At 55.8% G+C, this 22167-nt stretch overlaps 4 protein-coding genes across 4 annotated transcripts; 3 read left to right on the top strand and 1 right to left on the bottom strand.

The window, feature by feature from the left end:
• Nucleotides 1-265: 265 nt before the first annotated feature.
• Nucleotides 266-3226, top strand: BESB_034720 (succinate dehydrogenase [ubiquinone] iron-sulfur protein; the record flags this gene model as incomplete). Its single annotated transcript, XM_029362058.1, has 7 exons — nt 266-571; nt 876-1020; nt 1481-1695; nt 1965-2122; nt 2406-2480; nt 2772-2827; nt 3108-3226. 7 exons carry the CDS (start codon nt 266-268, stop codon nt 3224-3226), a joined length of 1074 nt encoding a protein of 357 aa, XP_029221023.1.
• Nucleotides 3227-6342: 3116 nt separating this feature from the next.
• Nucleotides 6343-10369, top strand: BESB_034710 (saccharopine dehydrogenase domain-containing protein; the record flags this gene model as incomplete). Its single annotated transcript, XM_029362057.1, has 7 exons — nt 6343-6419; nt 6870-7183; nt 7894-8057; nt 8376-8542; nt 8839-8916; nt 9487-9674; nt 10056-10369. 7 exons carry the CDS (start codon nt 6343-6345, stop codon nt 10367-10369), a joined length of 1302 nt encoding a protein of 433 aa, XP_029221022.1.
• Nucleotides 10370-12049: 1680 nt separating this feature from the next.
• BESB_034700 (uncharacterized protein) lies at nt 12050-13636 on the top strand (the record flags this gene model as incomplete). The annotated part of the gene is made up of 1 exon (XM_029362056.1): nt 12050-13636. The coding sequence occupies one exon, from the start codon at nt 12050-12052 to the stop codon at nt 13634-13636; it is 1587 nt and encodes a 528-aa protein (XP_029221021.1).
• Nucleotides 13637-14908: 1272 nt separating this feature from the next.
• BESB_034690 (uncharacterized protein) lies at nt 14909-21693 on the bottom strand (the record flags this gene model as incomplete). The annotated part of the gene is made up of 9 exons (XM_029362055.1): nt 14909-15364; nt 15931-16029; nt 16412-16505; nt 16758-16813; nt 17442-17543; nt 18008-18178; nt 20437-20502; nt 20906-21022; nt 21511-21693. The coding sequence occupies 9 exons, from the start codon at nt 21691-21693 to the stop codon at nt 14909-14911; spliced, it is 1344 nt and encodes a 447-aa protein (XP_029221020.1).
• Between the last annotated feature and the right edge of the window lie 474 nt (nt 21694-22167).

Here is a 22167-nt window from a genome sequence, read left to right as displayed (position 1 = left end):
TCGCGTCGCAGCGGACGACTTTGTAGTTTTTCGGTTTTAGTTGCCTCGGTTTTTGACCGCGATTCACGAGGACCGTTTGCGGGTGCATTCCCCTGGTTCCTGTTCACTCCGTCCCCTCCCTCGGTCTCTCGCCGGCAGGCCCTGCCTTTCGCCCGGGTCCTTTTCGATATTCTTCAAAAACCTCCGTTGGCTCCCTTGCGTTCCGCGTCCCCCCCCGTGTCTCCCTTCGCGGCTTTCCAAGATGATCGGGGTCTCGCTTGGCTCGATGCTCTCCCCCGCCAGGGGCAGACTTGTCTCGTCGCGTGCGGCGCTCGCAGCGCGCTTCTTGTCCTCCGCGGCCGTTTCTCCTGCGGGCGCAAGCTCCGCGACGGCAGCCTCTGCAGCGATGGCTGAGGCCGCCGTGGCGACGGAGAAGGAAGTCGGCCTGAAGGAGCCGCGGGTGCGGACGTTCTCTATCTACCGATACAACCCCGAGACAGACAAGCGGCCCTACCTGCAAAAATACCAGCTCGACGTGTCGACCTGCGGCCCTATGATCCTCGACGCGCTCATCGCCATCAAGGATCGACAGGTATGAAGTCGCGACCGGAGGGGGAGGTGGGGGGCGCAGTGACTTGGGCCGTATACACATATAGATATGTATGCGTGCGTGTGTAGGATGTATGGATATGCATGTGTGTCTGGGTATAGAATATTGCGAAGATCTAGTAAATGAACATGTGTGGCGGGGGAACAAATTTCCACGTGTAGCGAATTCAGGGAGATGATGAGAGTGAGAGAGGTGGGCGGTGTTGAGCGGTTGGACGCGGCTTGGAGAAGCGGCAGCTGTGTGACGTGGGCGCCGTTACGCTGCTGCGGTGTATGTACACTTGCAGGACCCCACGCTGGTGTTCAGACGAAGCTGCCGCGAAGGCATTTGCGGCTCCTGCGCGATGAACGTCGATGGCAAGAACTGCCTCGCGTGTCTCACACCCATCGAGCGCTCCGACCGCGAAAACGAGGCGATGCGACTCATGCCAGGTGCGTCGCCCGCTGCCTCGACTTGATGCGCTCCCAGGGCGCAAGCACCCTTTCCATGCATGTATCCATCCATTGTGTCCTGTGAATGGGGGGAGGGGGGGGGGGGGAGGAAGGGGACGTCGGCCCCGTTTGGTCCCCGCACAGGGCGCAACGACACCTGGCGCAGGGCGGGAGTGGGACCGGCGCGTGGATTTCCGCATTCTCTGGCACAAACCAGCTTCAGAGTCTGTAGCTTCTTGCTGCCGTGTGTCTGTGTATCTGTCCTCGCGTCTGTCTGTCGGTGCCCGGAGAGAGCAGAGAGTTCGCGAATCCATCGTTAGTGGCGACAGAAAGATTCGGCGCACGCCTGTCTACAGCGGTCTCTCTGTGTTGCTCGCCCCCCCCCCTCCCTTTGTCGGCGCGCCCATCGATGCGTTACTGAATCGGGATTTCCGCAAGTTTGGCGTTTCTTTTTTTTTAGGGCAAGACATCAAGCACGATCGCCACGAGGAGGAAATCGTGAGCCGAGTCACCGACAAAATCAATCAGGCGGTGTTCAGAGAGAAGAATCCGCCCGTTGAGATCCTGCCCCTGCCCCATATGATGGTGCTCCGCGACCTGGTGCCGGACATGACGAATTTCTACGCACAGTACCGCAGCGTGGAGCCCTGGCTCAAGAGAAAAACCGCCAAGAAGGTAAGGCAGAGACGCCGACCGCCACCTCCCTTTGCGGCGTTTCATTCATTCTGCGCCGAGTTTTGAGGGCTTCTGCCTCAAGAGCTGCGTACACGGAGTCTCGAGCGCGTGCCTGTGCCCAAGGGGGGAGGGGGGGGGGGGGTGGGAGGAAGCGGTGTCGTCGTTGCAGAGAGAGGGCGCACGTTTTCAGGGGCGCGCCGCGCCTCGTCGCGGTCGGTGTCTCCGCTTCGTGCTTCACGCGCGATTGCTGTCTCCTGGGCTGTCTTCAGGACCCCAACGTCGAGTATCTGCAGTCGATTGAAGACCGCAAGAAGCTCGACGGCATGTACGAGTGCATTCTGTGCGCGTGCTGCTCCACGTCGTGCCCTTCGTACTGGTGGAACCCGCAGGCGTATCTGGGCCCGGCGGTTCTCATGCAGGCCTTCAGGTGAGGCGCAAGGAGACACCGGGTCTCTTCGGGACGGGTGCTTCTGGGGTCGTCGGGCCGACCTATGTCGTCGCGTGGAATTTGAAAGGTCGACCGGATGCTCCTTTCGAATGGGGGGAGTCCAGCGCCGGGGGTCGTTGCCTCTGCGGCACGAGATGTACTCGCATAATTGTTTTTTTTTTTTAGACATGCATCCTGCGCAGCGGCGCGGCCCTGCGAGCCGTGCAGGCAACGGCGACTCACTGGCCCGTGTGTGTCGCGCTTTTTCTTTGCCGATTTTTAGGTGGATTGCGGACAGCCGTGACGAGTTCACCGCTGAGCGTCTCGCGGCTATCAACGACACGATGAAGCTGTACAGGTGAGGCGCGACGTTCGTCGAGCTGCCGCGGTGCAAATACCTCTCAAGTAAAAGCACAAGGCTTCGCCCCTCCTCGCGGAGGCGCTTGGTTTCACGACTCACCCGCCGATCTGTGTCGACAGTTATACCTGCGAATCCCTCTCTGGCGGCTCCACCGAGCGCTTCGCAATCCGTTTTTCTAGGAGGGACCGAAAGAGCTAAAGAGTGAGTAGATTTTTGTTTTCGGCATCTTGTGCGCAGTGGCAAGTCGGCAACACTCCTGCGCGGGATGTGTGCTTTCGCTGTCTTCAGGTGTCACGGTATCATGAACTGCACAGTCTCATGCCCCAAGGGCTTGAACCCCGCAGGTGCGTCAGACGCCCTCAGCTGTTTAGCGGGAGGGTTCGGAGGGAGGGAGGTTTTCATGGTAAAAATAAAGCAGACGTGCACTCGATATCTCGCGAGGTGCGCAGGGGGGTGGGTTTCAGGGGGAGTCTTTTTTTTCGAATTCACTGGTGGGGTTGCGCTTCATTTGTGTAGTCTCGTAAACAGTGTCTGGCGCGTGGTGTGGCAAAAAGGTCGAACCGGCCGTCGGCGCTTTGCATACAGGCCTGTGCACGTGTGGGGGGTTCTGTTTTGTCTACTCAGGAGCCATTCAGAAGATGAAGGACCAGGTGGAGGCGCAGTTCTCTCCGGAATGGAAGGCCCTCCAGGCGCGGCAGGCGCTGGAGAAGTCGCAGAAACTCGCCAAGGACCTCGGACTCTGAGGGGCGTGTATCCACCTTTCCACCCCGTGGGACGCTACTCAGGAGCATGCGCGCGAATGCGGCTGAAGCGAGATACTGCATCACTTCTGCGCGGGCGTGTGGGTCTGTGTCTGCACACGCTTTCGTTCGTACAGAAACTCGTACACAACACAGAGTCCAACACATCCGCCTGTACAGCTAGGCGTATACGCGTCTATACGTGCATGTGCCGGAGCGCTGAGAGGCGTGTCAGAAGAGTGGAGTCCCCTGCGAGGCACTGAAAAAACTGTGGTGGAAAGTGGAGAAGGGGTGCGGGTTACCGTCGTGCGTATTCGTGACGCTGCCTGAGTGCATTCGGCGAGGGACACGTGGTGGCGCTGGGGTATACGTACACCGCGTATTGGATTCGGGAAGCGGTTGCGCCTGCATGCGTGTCGCTGAAACGCAAGAGAATTTGCCGGGGGGTTGGGAACCACGGAGCGAAACGCGACCGCGGTGTTCGCGTGCTGTGGCATGCTGCTCCAAAAATGGATGTGAACCCGCCAAACTTGACAGCTTCTGCGTTTGAAAAAAAGAAATACATGCATATACATGGACGTGTATGTGCATGAGTGTCGAAGCGCATTCATGCATACGCAGTTTGCGCAAAGAGTGTACACTTGCACAGGAAGCACCCCAGCATCAACCAAGCGGGGAGACGCGTACGGCAGCGTAGATGCTTGTAGAGAGGATTAGAATACCACATTTTTCGTTCGTGCTGTCGCAAGCGCGCAGGTGAGAGAGGACGACATAGCGCCGCTGTGGCTGCTTACGCGGACGTGGAATGTGCGCCGCACGTGTCGGAGAAACAAACAGCGGTGCCGCAGAACTGTAAGAAAAGGGTTATCTCGGTCCCGGCATTTTCAAGCGGAGCCACATACACCAAAGGCCTCTCTGCGCATGCATAGCACACTGGTGCTCAACAGTTGTCCCTCCCGATCCCCATCCCTGCATCCTTCACTCAAAGCCTCTACAGTTCTTCAGTTACTTACTGGCCTACAACCTCTAGGATGTTAAGCAGATGTTTCCCAGACTCGGAAGGCGCTGCGAATTAGAAGACTCCGCCTCCACCAGGCGTGCACACCGCGATACGTGTGACAAACATGACTCATGACGTTGTTCCCTCTAGGATCTATGGTGATGTGCACGAATCTTATTTCCAGTTGGCTCGCGAAGCGGCTCTTGAAACTGGATCCAGGAGCCCTGTGTTTCGAGGTTGTACCAAACTCTCGAGGGGGCCCAGTGACGGCAGTCCGCTGCCCGGTGGCCTCCACCCAGTTGTGGACACCACCTAGAGACGGCGGGGGTTTGTCTAGCCTGCAGACTCCTTGTCTGAATACGGTGCTTCTCACGAGGCTAGCGCAAGGCGGGTGACTCTGTCCCGTGTGAAGATGCCCGCCACGCTTCGTACCCTGTTTCGACGCTGTTATTCAGAAGAGATCACTTTCGTACAGTCTCAAAGCGCCAAGCTGGTGGCTCTCTAGAAAACCTGCTAGTCTGGAGTGCACCAACGGAAAAGATAAAAGTCACTAGGCAGCTCATGTCGGCTGTAACTCATACAGCAAGTCGCAAGAAGGGTAACGGGTGACTCAGACACTCGCGGTTCATGGCTTTCCGAAGGCTGCACACGCAGTCTCCAATGTGAAGCGTGAGACATGCTCCTCTGTCCGTGCCAGTTTTCGAGACAGAGCCTCTGAACCTCATGAAAGCGAAATCCGGTCATTCTTTGCTAAGATGCAGCTGTCCATCTCTCAGAAAGGCATTGCTGGCCAGTCCGTGAGGCAGCGTTCCCCTTCTCGGTTGGCAAGACGGCCGTCGCCCGCCCCGCTCTTGGCGGGTGCCGCAGGTTTGGCGTCCGCGGGCTATGGAGGTGGACATCTTTGCTGACACCAACGTATTTTCGACTAGTAAAAGGCCCAGCAGGCACACACTCCTGTCTCCGAGAGCGGAAACTGGACGGCAGTCATCGCTCGCAGGCGAGAACGCGGCACACAGGGCACCTCTCGGGACAGGTTGACTCGTTGCTGTCGCGCCCTGCGCGCGGGCATGGTAGCTGCGCGCCAGACCAAAAAGAAAAGAGAGACGTACCGATAAACTGTGTCGATTTTCAACGAGGTGCGCACTTGCCTCGGCGCAGCCAGAAAACTTTGAGAAGCGCTCTGCAAGTATTCGTTTTTCTCATTGCGCTTTAAGAAACCAGCTTTTCGAGGTAAGTCCCCCGTTTTCCCTGCCAGAACCTTCGTTCCATCATCCGCCGTGGCTCCGTCGCGGCGGCCGGGTCGGTCGCGGCATGCCACGAGCGTGGCGCAACCTGTTTCCGCGGACTCGGTATGTTGCTTCGTTTTTCGACAGCGTCCTCAGAGGGAATGACTCGGGGTGTTTTCAGTCTGAAAGTGCCCTCGAGTAGGCGCAGGAAGGGAATGCGCTTCGACCTCTGTGAGGCGCAGGCGAGGTTCAAGCTCGCGCGTGTGCCAACGGGTTTACAGTGCCCGTCGATACTAACGCAGCGCAGGAAGAAAACACTCACTCAGGAAGGAGCGACAATGCCTGAGGCTTTTACACCGAACGGAGGCTCTTCTGTGGCCGCGGCACCTGAGCTATACAGGTAGCGCGTGCGAGGAGACCCGGACTCGTGTGCATACAGCACCGTGCTGATTCAGCGTGTACGCGCATATGTGCTTTAGTCACGTTCTGTGTATCCTCCTTTCTTGCACATCCACTTCCGCATACAGGGGTCGTCTCATGTATCGCGGAGTCTGTCTACCAACGCACCTCCGCGAACGAAGCACTGCGCCTGTATGATGTGTACGCCTAGCGAGCAAGCCTACCCACAGCTACTGCGGCGTGAAACCGTACTTAAATGGTACCTTTGTGTTCAGGGCACCGTGTTAACGATGTATGTGAACCTGTACATGGCATGGAGGCACAAGCACGTAGCGTAGACGCCTATTTCGTTTGACGTGTGATTCTGAGTTGCTGTGTTCGTTTGTCCGTCTCGCTATGTAGAACATTAGCCAGGGACAAGGTGTGCGGCGACGGCGCCTTGTTTCCTTTTCATCGACAATCCTTCTCACCGGCTCTGTCTCGTCCTCACCACGATGAGCACGCAACCCTTTCACGACGCCGACCGCGAGTTTGACCTCGTGGCGTACGGCGCGACCGGCTACACGGGGCGGTAAGTGTACCCTCGCGCCGCGACGAACGGCCGAGAGCTTCTTTCGCACTCGCATCCCATGCCTCCTACATGCGCATACGTGCCTGTCCTGGCGCATTCTCTCATTCTCTCGCCTACTGGGGTAGAAACGTCTACAGCAAGGCGCCGACTCGTGTTCGCGTGCATTCGCCCGTATATGGTTTTTATGCGGCCTGTAGCTGGCCAGCCTGGCGCCTGGAGCACCACCCAGCTACCTGCTCTTTGGGGAGTCGTTGCAGCGTGGAGTATTCTCTCTGTCGTGGAGTCCGGAGCCCAGCCCAGGTGATGCGTGCTTTCAGTCCAGCCTCCATGTCGTGGCGATCGCCCGGCTTGCGCGTATCGGCTTGCAGCGTCATCCATATCCTCAGGGAGTAGGTGCCTGTCGCGTGTCTGTGTTGCCGCGCTTTCTCGGTTTGTCTGTGCGTCACTCAGCCTCGTCGCCGAGTATCTCTGCAAGCACTATGTGGGGCCTGGCGGGGAGCTTTTGATCAAGTTTGCTCTGGCCGCTCGCTCTTTGAGCAAGCTGCAGGAGGCGCGGCAGGCCGCATGTAACTTGGCAGGCCGGAGTGAGATCGCGGACAAGATTCCGCTGATTGTCGCAGACAGCGCGAACGAAGCGTCGTTGGTCGAGATGTGCAAGCGCACGCGCGTCGTCGTTACCACTGTGGGGCCTTACCTCAAATATGGCGAGCCGCTCGTGAAGGCCTGCGTCGAGGCGCGCACGCACTACTGCGACCTGGTCGGAGGTGAGACAAGAAGAGAGGCTTCGGGGGCGAACGGGGAACTCTCCACGAGACAGAACAGAGACATACACCTGAAGGGGGAGGAGGGGGGAGGGCAGGGAGTGGGGGAAGAGGGGTTGCCTGCAACTGGCGGTCAGGGTAGCTGACACGGCTGGAGGAGGCGCGTGGCGAGGACGAAAAATGTAGAGTGAGGGGACCCAGAAAACTGTGGGACGAAACAGAGACACAACGCAGCTGTTGCGAGCAGGATGTGGCGCCAGCGCGTGAAATCAAGAGGCAGAGAAGGCAAAAGCTGGGTGCGGGGGGGGGGGGGGAGGGGGAGAGGGGCGACGGCACGCGAGGGATAATGGCCAGAGACAGAAGGAACAACACAACGCGACGGACAAACACCCGCCCTCCTTTGGCAGGGCGTCGACCTCAGTTGGCGCGGGACGATCTGACGGGCTCAGGGGGTGCGGCAACGCTCGAGAACCACCACGCCGCGCGGGTGACTTACACGTCGTTGGCCAGCGAAATGCGTATCGCGAGACACACCAGGTCCTGCGCCCGAGTACGGCATCGCCAGAAAACTCCTGTTTGTCTCTGTTCACCCGGCGTACACCGTGTCCCTAAGTGCGACTGAGTCGTGTTGTGGACTCGAGTGCTGACGCACTAGGCGTATGGCGCGAGGTTTGTTCCTTCGCTTTGTTTCCCTGGGTGGTGCGCTTGTGCAGAGATGCCGTTCATCGCGCGGACCAGTAAAGAGTACGGGCGACTGGCGGCCGAGCGCGGCGTGAAAATCGTCCACTGCTGCGGCTTCGATTCCGTGCCAAGTGACCTCTCTTGTCTGCTGCTGGAGGAGGCGGCGCTCAAGACTGCCGGCGCGCCCTGTGAATCGGTAGGCGACCCAACCGTGAGCGGGTGTTCAGACCCGCCAAAAACCGAGAATGCCCATTCGATGGAAGTGTAGTCACATGCCCATTCTTGCGCATGCGCGCCTGGCTAGCCCTGCCTTTTGGCCGCCCCCCCCTTCCACCCTGCGCGCCCTGGGATCTCGTAGCCTCCGTCGAGCCATGACGTAGTCGTGCAGGCTTTTACCCACGCGTGTCTGCGCCGAGGGGTGTAACTGTTCAGCTGCAGGGGTCGCGTGTTTCCTTCTTTCCAAGAGAAAACTGACTCTGTGAGCCGCCTTCTCGTCCCCGTGATTGTCCGTCAGGTTACCACGGGCGTCACCGAGGTTGCGGGTGGTTTTTCTGGCGGCACGCTGGACTCTCTGACCAGCCTGAAGACAGACAAGGATACTTTTGATCCGTACTATCTATGCAAACACGCTCTCCCAACGGACAAGCCCTTCACGCTACCGTCGAAGATGCCTTCGCCAGTGTAAGGCCTCGGCGAGAGCCGCGTGGGTCGGTGCCCTTTCATAGACCCGTAATCGTATATCTGCAGGGACGGTTGGCGTTCATGTATAAACGGTCTGTGCCGCTATATTTGTCTATATGTGTATGTTGGCCAGATCTGTATGTACACGGGCCCTTGTGGGGGGCGTTGATGGGCAGTGAGCCTTCACCTCGGCTCGTCACGCAACTCCGATTTTGAGTGCCCCAATGCGTGCAAGGCTGCACGCCCTAGGCTCCACGCATTCGCAGTTCTGTGTGCGCCTTCCTTTTCCTGGCCAGGCGACTTTTGTCGCACGACAGGGACCTCGGCTACGGCGGGTTTTTCGTCATGGCTCCCTTGAACGAAAACGTCGTCCGGTAAGGCCTGCGCATGAAGTTTCCCCTCGGAGCGTCGTCAATGGAACACGATCAATTGTCTGCATATACGTACGTGTTCCTCGGTGCGGCTCGGGTTGCGGAGGGAATCCGGCGCCAAACAGGACCTAGCGAAACTTGTGAATTCCGTTTCTAGGGGATGCAGATGTCACACGGGAAAAGGCAACACGGGATGGACATAGCCGCCGCTGCCACTTGCGACTCGTTCTACGAAGCGACGCGTGCGCCTTGCCGTAGACCCTAGACTGGTCTTGCACAAAATAGACTTGTCTTGCTGGGTTGCCGCATGCGCGGGGGGGTGGGGGGGCGGAGGGGGGGGGGGGGGGGGAAGCGCCTAGGCGGTGCTGCATCCTCACGCGCTACCGCTGATGACTTTGGTCGCTGGGAAACCGTTGAGCTTGTTCGCAAGCAGGCGTCTGGGCGCGTGCGTGTTCGTCCTGTGAGATGCACCGTGAAGGACGGTTTCCGGGTCAACCACTGTGCTCATTTTGGTGAACACGTGCGCTCGGAGGCTGCTTATTTTCAACTGCTCCTCCCGTGTACGTTGATCAGCTGGTCGAACGCCCTCATGGACAACAAGTACGGCAAGAATCTCCTCTACAGAGAGATGGTGACCACAAGGAACGGCGGCATCTTCACCAACGCGTGCATCTCTCTGTGCACGTACGCCGTGCTGTTCCTGGTCAGCATTCGCCCTATTCGTTCCCTCCTCCTCGCGTTCGGCCTTCTGCCACAACCAGGTGAGTCGACCCGGCGGGTAGAGGATGCCTACGTCGAAGTGCAGGCGTTAGTTCATACTCACGTTTTTGCGTCGACGCCTCGCGCTTTCCAGAGTACCATTTCGTCTCAGCAAGTGTGCGAAGACGAGAAATCTGCATCTCCTCCATTTCTGCATCTCGCGTTCTACCTGTTTGCTGTAGGTCGGTTTGCCTAAGCATTCCGTTATCCGAGGGCGGGTAGACCTCAGTGGCCCCTGAGCCCTGGACCTCACCCGAGTCTGCGCGCAAATGACTGGGAGGGAGAGTCTGTCTCAGTGGAGGAACGTCAGTCAGTACATCTACTCATTTCGATATCTCTGTCTGCCTGTGCTTGTGCGGCTCGATTGCTCCTGTGGTCACCAGGAGAGGGCCCTTCCCGCAAGACGCTGGAGTCGGGTTACTTTGAGATGCGCGCTGTGGGCCGGACGCGCACTGCGTCTGGAAAGCGTCTTCGATGCTCCGTGACCATCGGCTCGAAGCTTGGCGACCCAGGCTACCACGAAACTGCGAAAATGCTTTCTGAGTGTGGGCTCAGCCTGGCGTTGGACCTGGACAAGTGCACCAAATACTGCGGTGTGGGGTCGCCGGCTGCGACTATCGGCAACGTCCTCAAAGATCGACTGGAAGCGAAGGGCTTCTACTTCAAAGTCGACGCGGATGAAGAGGGGCAGGCGTAGCGCGAATGAAGTCAACAGGGCAGCCCGCACGACTTTTTGCGTGAGCGCTGACCTACGTGTCAGCAAGGCTACGAGCGCTCCCCTGTTTTATATGTGTGCGTTACATGGACGCGTACACGTGCATGCACGGAAATATACGACCCCCACGGGAAACGGAAACCGTAAAGAGCTAATGAGCTCTTGGCCGGCGATACCACGCAGCGGCAGAAAGCACGCACTCACTGCTCTTCGCTCAAGAAAGCAGAGAAGCGGTTCTTCGACCGGCCCCACGAAGGCGGGAGCTGGGGGGGCGGGGGGTTCGTCGCGCGACGGAGGCATTGTAGTTGTACGAGGAGTAGGGAGAGTAGTCGCACAACAACTTGCGGGGTACGTTGTGACGTGGCCATAGAGTGAAGGCCCAGCGGACAGGTAGCACAAGCGATCGACGAGCAAAGGGACCGGGGATTGACACAAACCGAGGCGAGTGACGACTAAATGATTATAACAAAACGCGGTGGTGACCGCTTTGCTAGCAGCGAAACAGTGCAGTAGCGACAGTGCACTGCGCAAACTGTGTTGTTCGTGAAGAAATGATGCTACGCTTCCGATTTGCGATCATCTGAGGAACACAGACACGCATCCCGACGTACAAGTTACACGAATATGCACGTACCGCTGCACAGATGTGAAGGTACTTCGATATATTTCGATCCTGGGACAGAGATGCTGAAACGGTCCTGACTGCTGTCACGTTTCTTGACGCTTTCTCGATGTTTAGGCTGGCCGGCTTGATGCATCTGCTCAAACTGGTGTCTCCCCTGGAGTACAACTCGGAGGGCTGACTGTCTCTTTTCGTTTCTACTCCAGATTCAGAGACTACCCCAGTTGCTTTGCGTGGGTGGCTCGCTGATGTTTATAAATGTGCGCCGTGTTCGTTTTGCTCGCGTCGGCGCGGAAGTCGCATGAAACATCAGCGGCTCCCAAGGGGCTGGGCACTGGCCTCGAGTAAGACACTGAATACTGTCACGCGCTGCACACGCCAGGGTAAGGGCCGGGAACTCGGGGCTGCATGTCTGTCACCTCCTGCGACAAACATTAGAAGGAGCACAGAGCAGTCAGGAGTAGCTCGTTAGATGGCTTGTCTTTTTTTCCGGCACGTGAGTTGTGTCTTGCGGTACGAAAATGTCGCAAGCAGTTTGCAAAGCCAGGAGGGCGCGTTTCCCCAAGCGGGATTGCCGCCTGAGTACTGACGCTCTTGAATGAAAAGATTCACCCGCAGATGGTGCTGGGATTCGGATGCATGAGCAAGGGGCCTCGTGAGTAGCCCCGTCCTTCCGTGGCTGGTGATCCGGCACACTTATTCCTAGCCGCGATAACAAACGATCACCGGCAGCGCCGAGCAAAGACTGCCTGCATGCCCATGCTCGAATGCGCTGTCGAACTGTCGCCATTCCTCCTTGGAGGCTTGCCAGGGCAAATTTTTCCTCCAACCCATCATTCATTTATGCTGTGTATGCTCGTGTTCTCCAGTATATTTACTCTAGCGATTTTAAACAGCGATCCAGCGAACAACGCAACGCATTCTTGCGTTTTTGCGTGCCCGCCCGAGGCAGGGACGCGAAAGGCACCAACATCTTTCTTTCTCAGCAGGCGGAAACCACCTTTTCCCTAGAACAGCACCGGTTTTTTCACAAAATCAACATGGGGGGGGGTGAAGAAGAAAAAGCAGCGTCATCTGAGGAGGTAGTGGACCTGACGCTGGACTCGGATGACGAGGACGCCGCACCGCGTGCTCAAGGCGAGCTGGAGGAAGGCAATGCGCGTGACGAGAAAGACGAGAGCGCGCATTCAGAGGAGGCGAGCGATGAAGATGAAGAGGAAGACGACGAAGAGGAGGATTATGCGGGAAATGAAGAGGAAGAGGAAGGCGACGACTGCGAAGAGGACGATCTAGAGGACGATGACGAGGGAGACTGGCTTGACGACGAAGGCGACACCCAGGATGAGGACGACCAGGAGGGGTATCCCGAAGACGAGGCTGATGAGAGAAGCCACGCAGACGAAGCCATGACCAAGACTGCAACTGAGTCCGCGGACAAAGAATACAAGTTCTTCCACGCGGCCCCTACCCGTTGCCTGCGCGAGCGCCAGGAACGCCCACGCGAAGGGCCTTCCGAGAACGAGATGCGTGACGACGAGGAAGAAGAGAGTGAAGACTGCTTGCAGAGTCAAGAAGAGACCCCTTTTATCGAAACTGTCTGTGGCACGGGCGCATGCCTCGTGGGCGGAAATGCTCTCGTGTCACAGACGGACAGCGAAGAAGAGAGCGAGCGCGCGCGTCCGGGCGAACCCAAAGTCGACGGCGACGCCGGCGACGCAGAGTTTGACCCCGAGAGTCTGCCGCAAGAGCCGTCGCCGATAAAAGATCTTGGCGTGAAGGACGAGCATGCGGGCGGAGCACTTCCGGAACAGAGAAAAAACGAAAGTGGCGCCTCTCCGCTTTCGCGTCTTGAAGAAGCCAACCAGTATCTCTTGTCGTTCCCGCAAAGACGCCCGTCTTTGTCCTCGCGTATGGGCGAGCGCCGCCCGTCGCTCGATCCCAAGTGCTTTGACGTTTCCTATACGCCATTAGTCGTGAATCCAGCACTGGTGCCGGCGGTGTCAGAAGAGCCAGCACGTCTTCCCGATTCCCACGATCTCATGGCGTTTCTGGATGAGCCGCCGCCGAAGGGGTGGGATTCCGAGCCCTTGAACAAGGCAAAGTTGAATGTCGAGAGCACTCCAGAGGACGCGTTCTGGCGGCCCCTGCCCGGCGAAAGACAAGAAGCTGCGCCGAGATATCTGGTGATGACGCCGAAGCCTCGTTCGCGAGACGAAGCCGACGGCCGCCCACCCAAACGAAGACGCATCGACATCCCGAGTTCTCAAGCCACGCCAGCGTCTGCAGACACTTCGCCGTCGCGCAGGGAGGAGAAGCCGACCGAGCCCGCAGACACTCGACCCAAAAAACGAGCAAAATCGACTGAAGCCGAGCCGGAGGCTTCCGCTGAGGCCGACACGCGCGCGGCGAAGCGACACCGCCGAGATGATAAAGAAGAGAGACTTCGCGACCGGATAGACAGGAAACTCCATGGTGCGTCAAGCAGAAAAGCATCCGAGTTCGAATGCAGGCTCACTTGCCTATCAAGAGGTCAGCTTCTCGACCTCGTGGTTGACTTAACGTCACAGTTTCCCGAAACCAGGCAAATGGTCGAAGATGCCGTCCGCCACCGATCGCTCGAGACCTAATTCGATTGCAAGTGAGAACCTTGTTCGTCTTGTCTGACGAGGCTGCCGGCACAACTAGATCCCGAATTCAAGAAGTGATGTCGGCGAAGTTTTTAATAACAATCGAAGGTCACTGAGCTTGCCACTTGTAGTTTGGCGTGAAGTGCAAGCTTTGGTGTGTCGAGGACGTGGTAATCTAATGCGGTTTTATTGCAAAACTTTACTCAGGGAAATATGCGCAGAAAACATATTTCATCTCGTCTCTGCGGCGGGTGGAGAAGGGGGTTAGGCTGCGGCTATGTGTACAATGCGATTTTTACGTAAACTTGTCTAAGACGCTTCAGTTCAAGCGGCGTGTTTCATCAACCTATGTCTTTTTTTGAAGCCGTGCCTTGTGAGGATGTTATAAAACGACTCTTCATTAATGGTCTGACCGGTATTAGGTTTCTCTTTTCGGTAGGCGCATTCCCCATGAATAACTTGTCAAGATTTCTTCCGAACAATTAGTTCGATTAAATTATGGAACATCACATTCGACAGCCGTTTCGGTTTGGAGTGTGGAATGGATCATGCCTCTGTAGGGGGCCTAAGAGATTCCGCTCTAGCAGAACCTTCCCGCGTGCCCTGTACCCCTTAGCAAACACTTCAAAGCTTGTCTGGGGTTTGAACAAAGCAACGGAGCCGCCGACACAATCCATAGACAGTTTCTGCATCCACCACAGTCTTGATAACTACATTTTGCGGCGAAGGGCTGCTGACGACTACACCACAACTGCACCAAAATCTTGACATTTCGGCTTGCTTCCGAGGGGTCGGCGGACGAGCCGAGCATTCCAGACAATCCGTGTCACGTAAACAGCCACTGTTTCGCTCTCTTTTACTAACGGTTGTATTTTGGAGATAGACATGCTATCAGAAAGCGTGATCATGGCTCCGCACAATTCCAGGCACTCACTTCATGAAAGACCTCCTCTAGGGCGAGGATGATGGTGCAAGAAGCAGCAGGTCTCTAGCACGCTTCGCTGGCTGAAGTCTTCCGTGCTGTCGGTGAATGATGCGCAAGATTGCCGCGGAATGCAGGAAAAAGGCTTTCTCCCAGCGCCGGGCAGATGCATGGCGCTTTCCTCTTCGGACTGGAACAGTTTAGATCCTGGAAGACTCCTTTACCGGATCTGGAAAGTCAAGATGTTTTCATGACCGTCCTGTTTAGTGCATTAAGTATGGCCGTATGCAGCTGCGGCTTCTCATCCAATTTCGCAGTATCTCACCAGCAGACGGCCCTAGGGAACCAGCTTATTCACGGCTCTCACGATGATTATTCTGGCGGCGTACTTCACCCCCGCGGTTCGCATCCGTCTCGTCCTCTACGCCTTTTCCGTGCCGATTCAGTCTTTCTTCGGCTGCCGCCCATGATTCACTCGATCGACGGACGTCGTTAGCGGCCGGAGGGGTGATAACGAGCGGATCCAGAGCTTCCTCCAAGCCTAATCGTGATGAGGCTTGTGAGTGACAAACGGGGCCTTGCCCGGCGTGCCCCATCCCACTGCTGCGGCCGGAATCGCTTCGCGCTCGTCTCTCGTTCTCATTTTCAGTGTCATATGCCGAAGTTTGCTCAAGTGAAGACCCACCACGGTCCTCGTGAGCTTTAACATCCGTGGAGACCTGGGGCGAGGATGGTAGTGGCGACATGCGTTGCTGTATCACAGCCGTCTCGTGGGTGGCATCCTCAGAGACAGATGTCCGCTCGGCCTGGAGCACAGTGCGATGAAGGGGGGAAAACATTTGAAATAGTCACACCTCTTGAACAGTTTTCAAACACCGGCAATATCTCGCTGCACTGCACTCTAAAGGTACTGGATTTTCTTGCAAAATCGTAGTGCAGCGTTTGTTGGCTACATGTGTAGCACGGGTTCGTTGGGGAAATGTGCAGAGACCATGCAGCGCATACATCCGACCGATGAGAATGCACGCCATTGCCTAGAGAGTCGAACGCTCTGACTCGGTAACAAGCCATGTTCATTAGGTATGTAAAGCCCTCAACGCGCCCCCAACGCCCAGTGATGTTATACAGTTACAGCAAGGTGGGATTCGACGCTGCCTTGACGGGGATGCGGCATCCATCGTCGCCGCCTGCCCGCTTCACGATGACTAACACGCGCTTTTATTCTTTTCAGGCAGCAGTGGCGGTGAGAGCGGAGGATTCGCAACGGCTCAGTTACTCCAGTTTGAAACGCCGACACCCCCGCCTGCTTCTCGTTGCGTCTGCTGGTGACCCCATTCAAGCTAAGTATGACAGTACACACGAGCCCACTCGCCTGTGCTTGCAAGAGCTTGAGCAGCTTGGGGATTGAGTTGTTTTTGACTGCGGCGATGTAGCTGACGAGCCCCTCAACAGACTCGCAGACGAACGGTCGCTAAACGACATAGAATACCGATTCATATCAGACATGGGATGTTACTCCTTCACGCGTACTGTGGTGAAAGCGAGAGATCTAACCAACAAATACGAAATGGTGACAGCCATTCATTAAGGCGCTGTCGATGCCAGCGACTCCCTGTCAAAGTACTGCATGGGATGTGCGTTAAGTTCGGTGCGTGCGGGGCCGCGAATGACGCTCACCAAAGAAAATTGAATAGTACCGTGGCAAGAGAAACCGGCATCTTCGTCGTCCAAGTACCACCTTCACTAGGGACTATCGTGTGGACAACTGCAAATGTATGAACAGCCTTTCTTGGCATGAGTACAAAGGCAGCGTTGCTGGGTCGAAACAGAAGTCTCCTGGTGATCTCACTTACTTCAAGGTTGGCGGCGACTAATAGAGCGTTGATTCTACTCGCCCACTGCTTTGCATGATCTAGCTGCATGGTGGTTTCTCTGAGGGCGTCAAGGCTGCACAACAGAAGGCGAACACGAGGAACTTAGTGTTGCAGCAATTTATTCAACGGCCTCTGAAGCTGCGCGTGACACGCACGCTTTAGCTGTGCCCCGCTTGACTTGTAGTCTGACTGCTGAATCGCCGTCCTGAGTCGGGGATGCTTTTCAACTGCGATCACTGCTGCCCGCGAAGTAGCAGGCGTAACTTACTAGGCCCCAGCGTCAACCCCGACAGTTTGATCCCCCTTCCCCATTGCACCCCCCTACCTGTCAAGGTGTTGTTTGACCGCCCTTTGCAGTGTTTCATCTTGAGCCTCTGCAGCCTGCATGGCATGGCACGATGCAATGTAGTCACTCTTTATGCCTAATCCATATAAAAAGAACGACGTCCCGGCACCGGGTCTCCGTGGATTCCAATGTTGGCAAACCAGGAGTCACCCTCGATCCATTCGCCGCGCGGAGGCCACCGTGAGAGGCAAACTCGTAGGCGGCCCATGGTTTTTCGTAGAAACCATCGCTTTGACGCGCTGTTCATGTTTAGCCACCGCTGCCCGTATAAAAACGGTCATGCGCCTTGTCGGAATTTTTGAGAGATCAATGGTATACTAGTTTCCTACGACAGTTGATTTCGAGACCAAATGAGAAGGTCGGCTTCCAACAATGCACTGTCGGAAATCCAGTGCTAGACTCACCGCGTAGAGATGCCTCCTGTGCCCGCAGTCTCCAGATATTGTCTCTTCAGCTGCTCTTTGAAGTATTTTGGTATACTCGTCCCTCATGTGCTGCAGAGAAAGCCGGCGCGAGCGGGGACGTTAATCAGTAATGGAATTCAGCATTCTGCGCTCGTCGCGGCACCCATCTACCCGTGTACCCAGGAAGTGCAGATCAAGGTCACTCTCAGGCCGACTAACTGACGCTTCGAGCACAGAAAAACCCACCGCGTGTCTTTACCTCCAGCCGGACTTCGGCATCAGCTGCCAGTTGCTGCAGCTGACCGTGTTCGACGTCCTTGTTGAGGAACTTCTGCACGATGTCCATCACGTCGTCGAGACCCTGAACCCCCAGCCAACAACCCTCACGTAGTACACGACTGTTCAGCTGTCTCTCTTCATAAGTCATGATCGCAACATTTGAATCATGATCGCAACATCCGCAACAAGATATCACAGGAACTCCACCGTCTAACCGCTACCAATGAAGGAATTTTAACGCCTCGGTCTAGTGTGCCCTGAACTGTCGCTTGTTTGGTCGCCATCAGTCTACGTGGGGCGGCTTCTCTACTGCGGAAGTTTTCCGACAGGTGCTTCACAGAGGGAGTCTCTCACTCCACCCGCAGCTCGATTGCATCCACGAGCCAGGCCTTGGAAGGTGCGCCTGATTCGATCTTGAAGAAACGAAGAATGATCTGATGGCGATACTTCTATCACAATCCGAAAATCACTTTGAAGTTGGGGGTGACACACAGTTGTACATGTACGCGTCTTCAGGATCCATGGATAAAATCGTGTGCGCCTCACCGTAGCTTCCCTTATTTTCTGGAAGGTGTCTTCTGTACTTTGCGACTTCTCGACTTCCTCCACTGTGATTTTCTGAAGAGCGTTTGCGACAAGCTTTTCCATGCCGTACATTCTTCGCCAGCGTCCTGACGAAGCAGAGAACGCCGCCGCTGCAGCGTCCTTCACGACAGACTGTTGCCACTGACAGAGCCTGTGCCTGCGAACACAGTCGTAATACCATCCGGAAGGATGAGGGAGGACTGAAGAGATCCTCTTCCGAACCGTGTTCGACCGGCACGCTGCCAGTATACGGGCGGACATCCCGCCTCGTGGTATCTTGGAAAGCATAAATCGTAGGGTGTCTGCCGCTGCTCTGAGGTGTACACCCCTTCCTCCAGGCCGACACGGCAGTTTTTTATGTTCTTGGATGACGGTGAGAGGCGCCGCTGCCTGAAGATCACTAACTGTGAGTGATCTTCAGGCGCCTGGCGGCGCGAGTTCGCTTGCATTGCGATGGGCATATCCAGTGTCCACTCTTTAGTGTCACTGCGAGACGGAACTGCACCTTTTTTGAATGGAATCCTTCTTTGTGGCAATAGCATTCTTCATCTCTTTGACCAATGTCACCCGCAGCTGCCTTTCTGCTTGCACCTCCTGCGACAGGCTCACAAGCATTCCGACTGAACACCAGAAAATGCCGCCGCTTGGCGGGACGGTTGTTGACAGAAACATGTCCCCAGAGTAGATGAGTTCTTATAACCATCGTATCACCTGCTAACATGTCTCCCTGGCTGTCGTAGCTGTGTCACACCGGTTAATTTTCCTGTCACGCGGAAGCCACCAGTGCATTCGTTGTAAACGCATCAGGGGTTCCCACTTACATTTTCGAGTGCGCGCGACTCAGACAGAAGCCTATGCTTGACCCGAAGCTGTTTTCTGTGGGCATATGGATTAAGATTCTTTCAGCTCTCACTCTGAGTGTGGATAGTGCACGCGGCCGCAATCGTCTATGCTATCGTGTTTACAGGTAAGCCCTCATGTAAGACAGCACCCGGATAGAACAACTGCTTCTCGATTCAGCGCAGTTGTATAAGGATGGCCGCAGGCAAGAAAGCCAGGTAGAGGGTCTCAGGTTTAACTAAGAGTTATTTCGGGCTCAAGACGCCGAAGTTACGGCAGAGAGGGAATTGTTCAAAACAGGCGCCCTCCCCTGCACACAGAGGCTACCCATCTTCATACGCCATTATGCTCACATTCAGTGACCGGTGGTATCTTCTGTAACGAGGATATGGTGCCCTTTTATATGTATCAGGCTTTCGACCAGAACGTATGTCCACCGCGTTACCACACTGAAGCTGACACGTTTACACAAAATTTATGAGCACTTGAGCTGCAGCTTGTCTGCCGGCATTAACCTCCTTAGTACCGGAACCACAAATGAGTATGCGGGTCGCACACTGGCATACGAGCGTAGTCGGGCTCACTCCACCAAGCGTTGCTTCTCTTTCAGCTCGCCCACATATCTCTTCAACTTCTCCTGCATTTTTAGTATTCGTTGCCGAAGGAGCTCTTGTTCTCTCTGAGTTGAATCCCAAGCATGCATTACGGCAGTCGTACGCAAAGGGAGGATCACCTGCGGCATCCTGCCCTGGAGTTATCGGTTGCGGAGTTCTCGACACCCCCGAACTACCAGTAAAAAAACAGACGGAAGCTTTGAAGTTCAAGTGGAGGGCGGCACAGGTGATAAACAGAACCTCCTCTTGAACGCGTACACCACGTCCGGGAGCCAGGCCCACACGCGTTGGCACGTGCCTTTGTGGTGACTGCTAAGCTAGCCGTATGAGCAGTGGTTAGCTCTCGGCGTGAACGCCCAGAGCGAACCGGTGGGATTCTCTTTGCAGCGATCACAAAACACCGCCAACACACCACCTACACACGACGCGGCTATGATTGACCAATTACAAGATAACCGTCACATACCAGGCTGAACGAACAAAGTCGATGCCACTTGTCTCTCGGTTGAAGATGCCACTGCCACGCAAGTCTTGTCCTCTGCATTCCCCACGAACAGGGAAATCATACATCACCTTGATCCCAGACGGGGCACTTGGTTTCCTTACTTTCGTTCGCTCGAGAATGTGCTTGTAGACTTTTCTTGTTGCATTCGTTTCCTCGATGCGATGCCACATCTCCTGCAGTTTCTCTTTTAGATGCTGTTCCTTCTGAGGACAGAATGCCCACCCACCAAGTGAAACGCCAAGGGTCTCACCACGTGTCCTATCGAGAAGCAAACACCATTCACCTCTGTACCCCCGAGAAGCACAGATGCAAGCATTGGTGCACATTACACCTGTACGCACACTCAACCTCGAGATTCTTCACGAAGCAGGGCGTACGAGGCAAGGCGCGAAAGAGGGACGGTATAGCACGTTCGTCCAAGCAGTTCTTACACAACTTAACCGTGTCATGTCCTGCTCCTTGAGCTGTTCCGCAGAGTCGGCTTGCCGTATCCCTTCCTGAAGGCGTCAAACGCATACATCAAGGACAGAACATATACACAGGGTGTTTCAGGCAGCAGTCACTGAGCAGCGTTTTGACACTAAGACACATCTCCTACCGCCCAAACGCACGTGGTGAGCTTCAAGAGAAGCCACTACAGCACTGTCGCAAGAACCAATTGCGTCGAGGAATCTGTACCATGGATATTCACCTAGCCTACAGACAAGCCACAGCTGGTGGTGAACTGACACGATGAGTGATAATGCCATGGCACAGAGTTGAATATTTCGTATTGTGGCTGAATTTTATCTACTCGGGGCGGAAAGCGGTGGAGTGTCAGAAGCACTCAATCGAACCCAACCAGGGGGCTTCTGCAGGGAGATCCCAGGTGTGCTGTCCTGCAAACCCACTTGTACACACCTTAAAACGAGTGAAGTCCGCTGTCTGTTTTAGCACTTCCATGTGAACGTCGTCAAACTGTTTCCTCATGTCCGCCAGAAGTTGCTCGACTCCTGCGGCCATCGTTCGTTGGTCTGCCTGTCAGGACAACGGAGGGGGAAGCCCTGTTGGCACATGGCTATCGACGGGATGACCCTGCGAAGCCTTCTAGCACAGGAAACAGTTTTCTCTTGGAAATAGTGGTAGATCATGGTAATGGCAATAAGGGGTATCGTATGGTTCTTCAGAATACTCCGCCTTTCCATACGGATCGTATTAATTGATGAACCTCAAAGTGCATTCAATTGGAACGAAGTAAGGGCATTATGGAGCACCTGCGCCAGCTCGCTACGGTAGCCCCGTTGTTCGGGGCTCCAGGCTGGAGTAGAGAGACCTTGACGGATGCATTCTCACAATTGCAAACCGTCTAACCCTCTGAGCTAATCAGGCGCGCTTCTGACTGCTTTCGAGCCAAGACCGAAGCTATGTATCGCATCCGGATGTCATCAATCGCGTCCCCATATTACATATCATATCTGCAGCAGCGGGACGATGTCTGTGTGGCTCAGCAAAGATTTTCCACGCACAGCGAAAGAGTCCATGGCGGTGGCGACACCATTGGAAAACGCATTATCGCAGCTCAGAGCAGTTGGAATTGGGGCTCCCGCAGCTGTTTTCGGCCGCCGAGGGCTAAATGGCTGCTCTGACGATTCCAGCGAAGAAAACGATTCCTGGCGTAAGACAGCCTGAGCTGCCCCTGAGACTTTCATCGTTATTAGGTTGGTTCATGTAGTGGCCCTATAGGAGGTGCATTGCAATCCTCGCGACGGTGGTGAAAATGACGCCGAAACGGTCTAATAGAGAAGTCATCCCGGAAGACAGTCTGCTGCTATCTAAAAAGGGGCTCTGCCATAAAGGCAAGTCATGTTTTTATTGAGGCGACAGGGGGTATAAATCAAACAGCGCGCTGCCGCCCTTTACAAATGGCTGGTGTCCTCACCCCACAAGAGGGGGCGTTTCCCCACGTTCTGCACCAGTCGACAGGGATCGAACGGCTCAACATATGAGAGCAGCAGGTACTGCGAAGAGGCAACATGCTTGTGTCTTGCATGCCAACAATCAGTGCGGCGCCGGCAGCACTCGCCTGCGTCCGAAGGGTGGCTCAGTGCTGGGATGGCGAGCACGCGCCTTCTAGGGTTCTCAGCGTCTGACACTGAGGCTAGCCAACGGTTTCCTGTCACTCA

The sequence above is a fragment of the Besnoitia besnoiti genome, chromosome II (assembly GCF_002563875.1).
Source record: "Besnoitia besnoiti strain Bb-Ger1 chromosome II, whole genome shotgun sequence".
Classification (NCBI taxonomy): Eukaryota; Apicomplexa; class Conoidasida; order Eucoccidiorida; family Sarcocystidae; genus Besnoitia; species Besnoitia besnoiti.
This window is presented reverse-complemented; position numbering and strand designations above follow the sequence as displayed.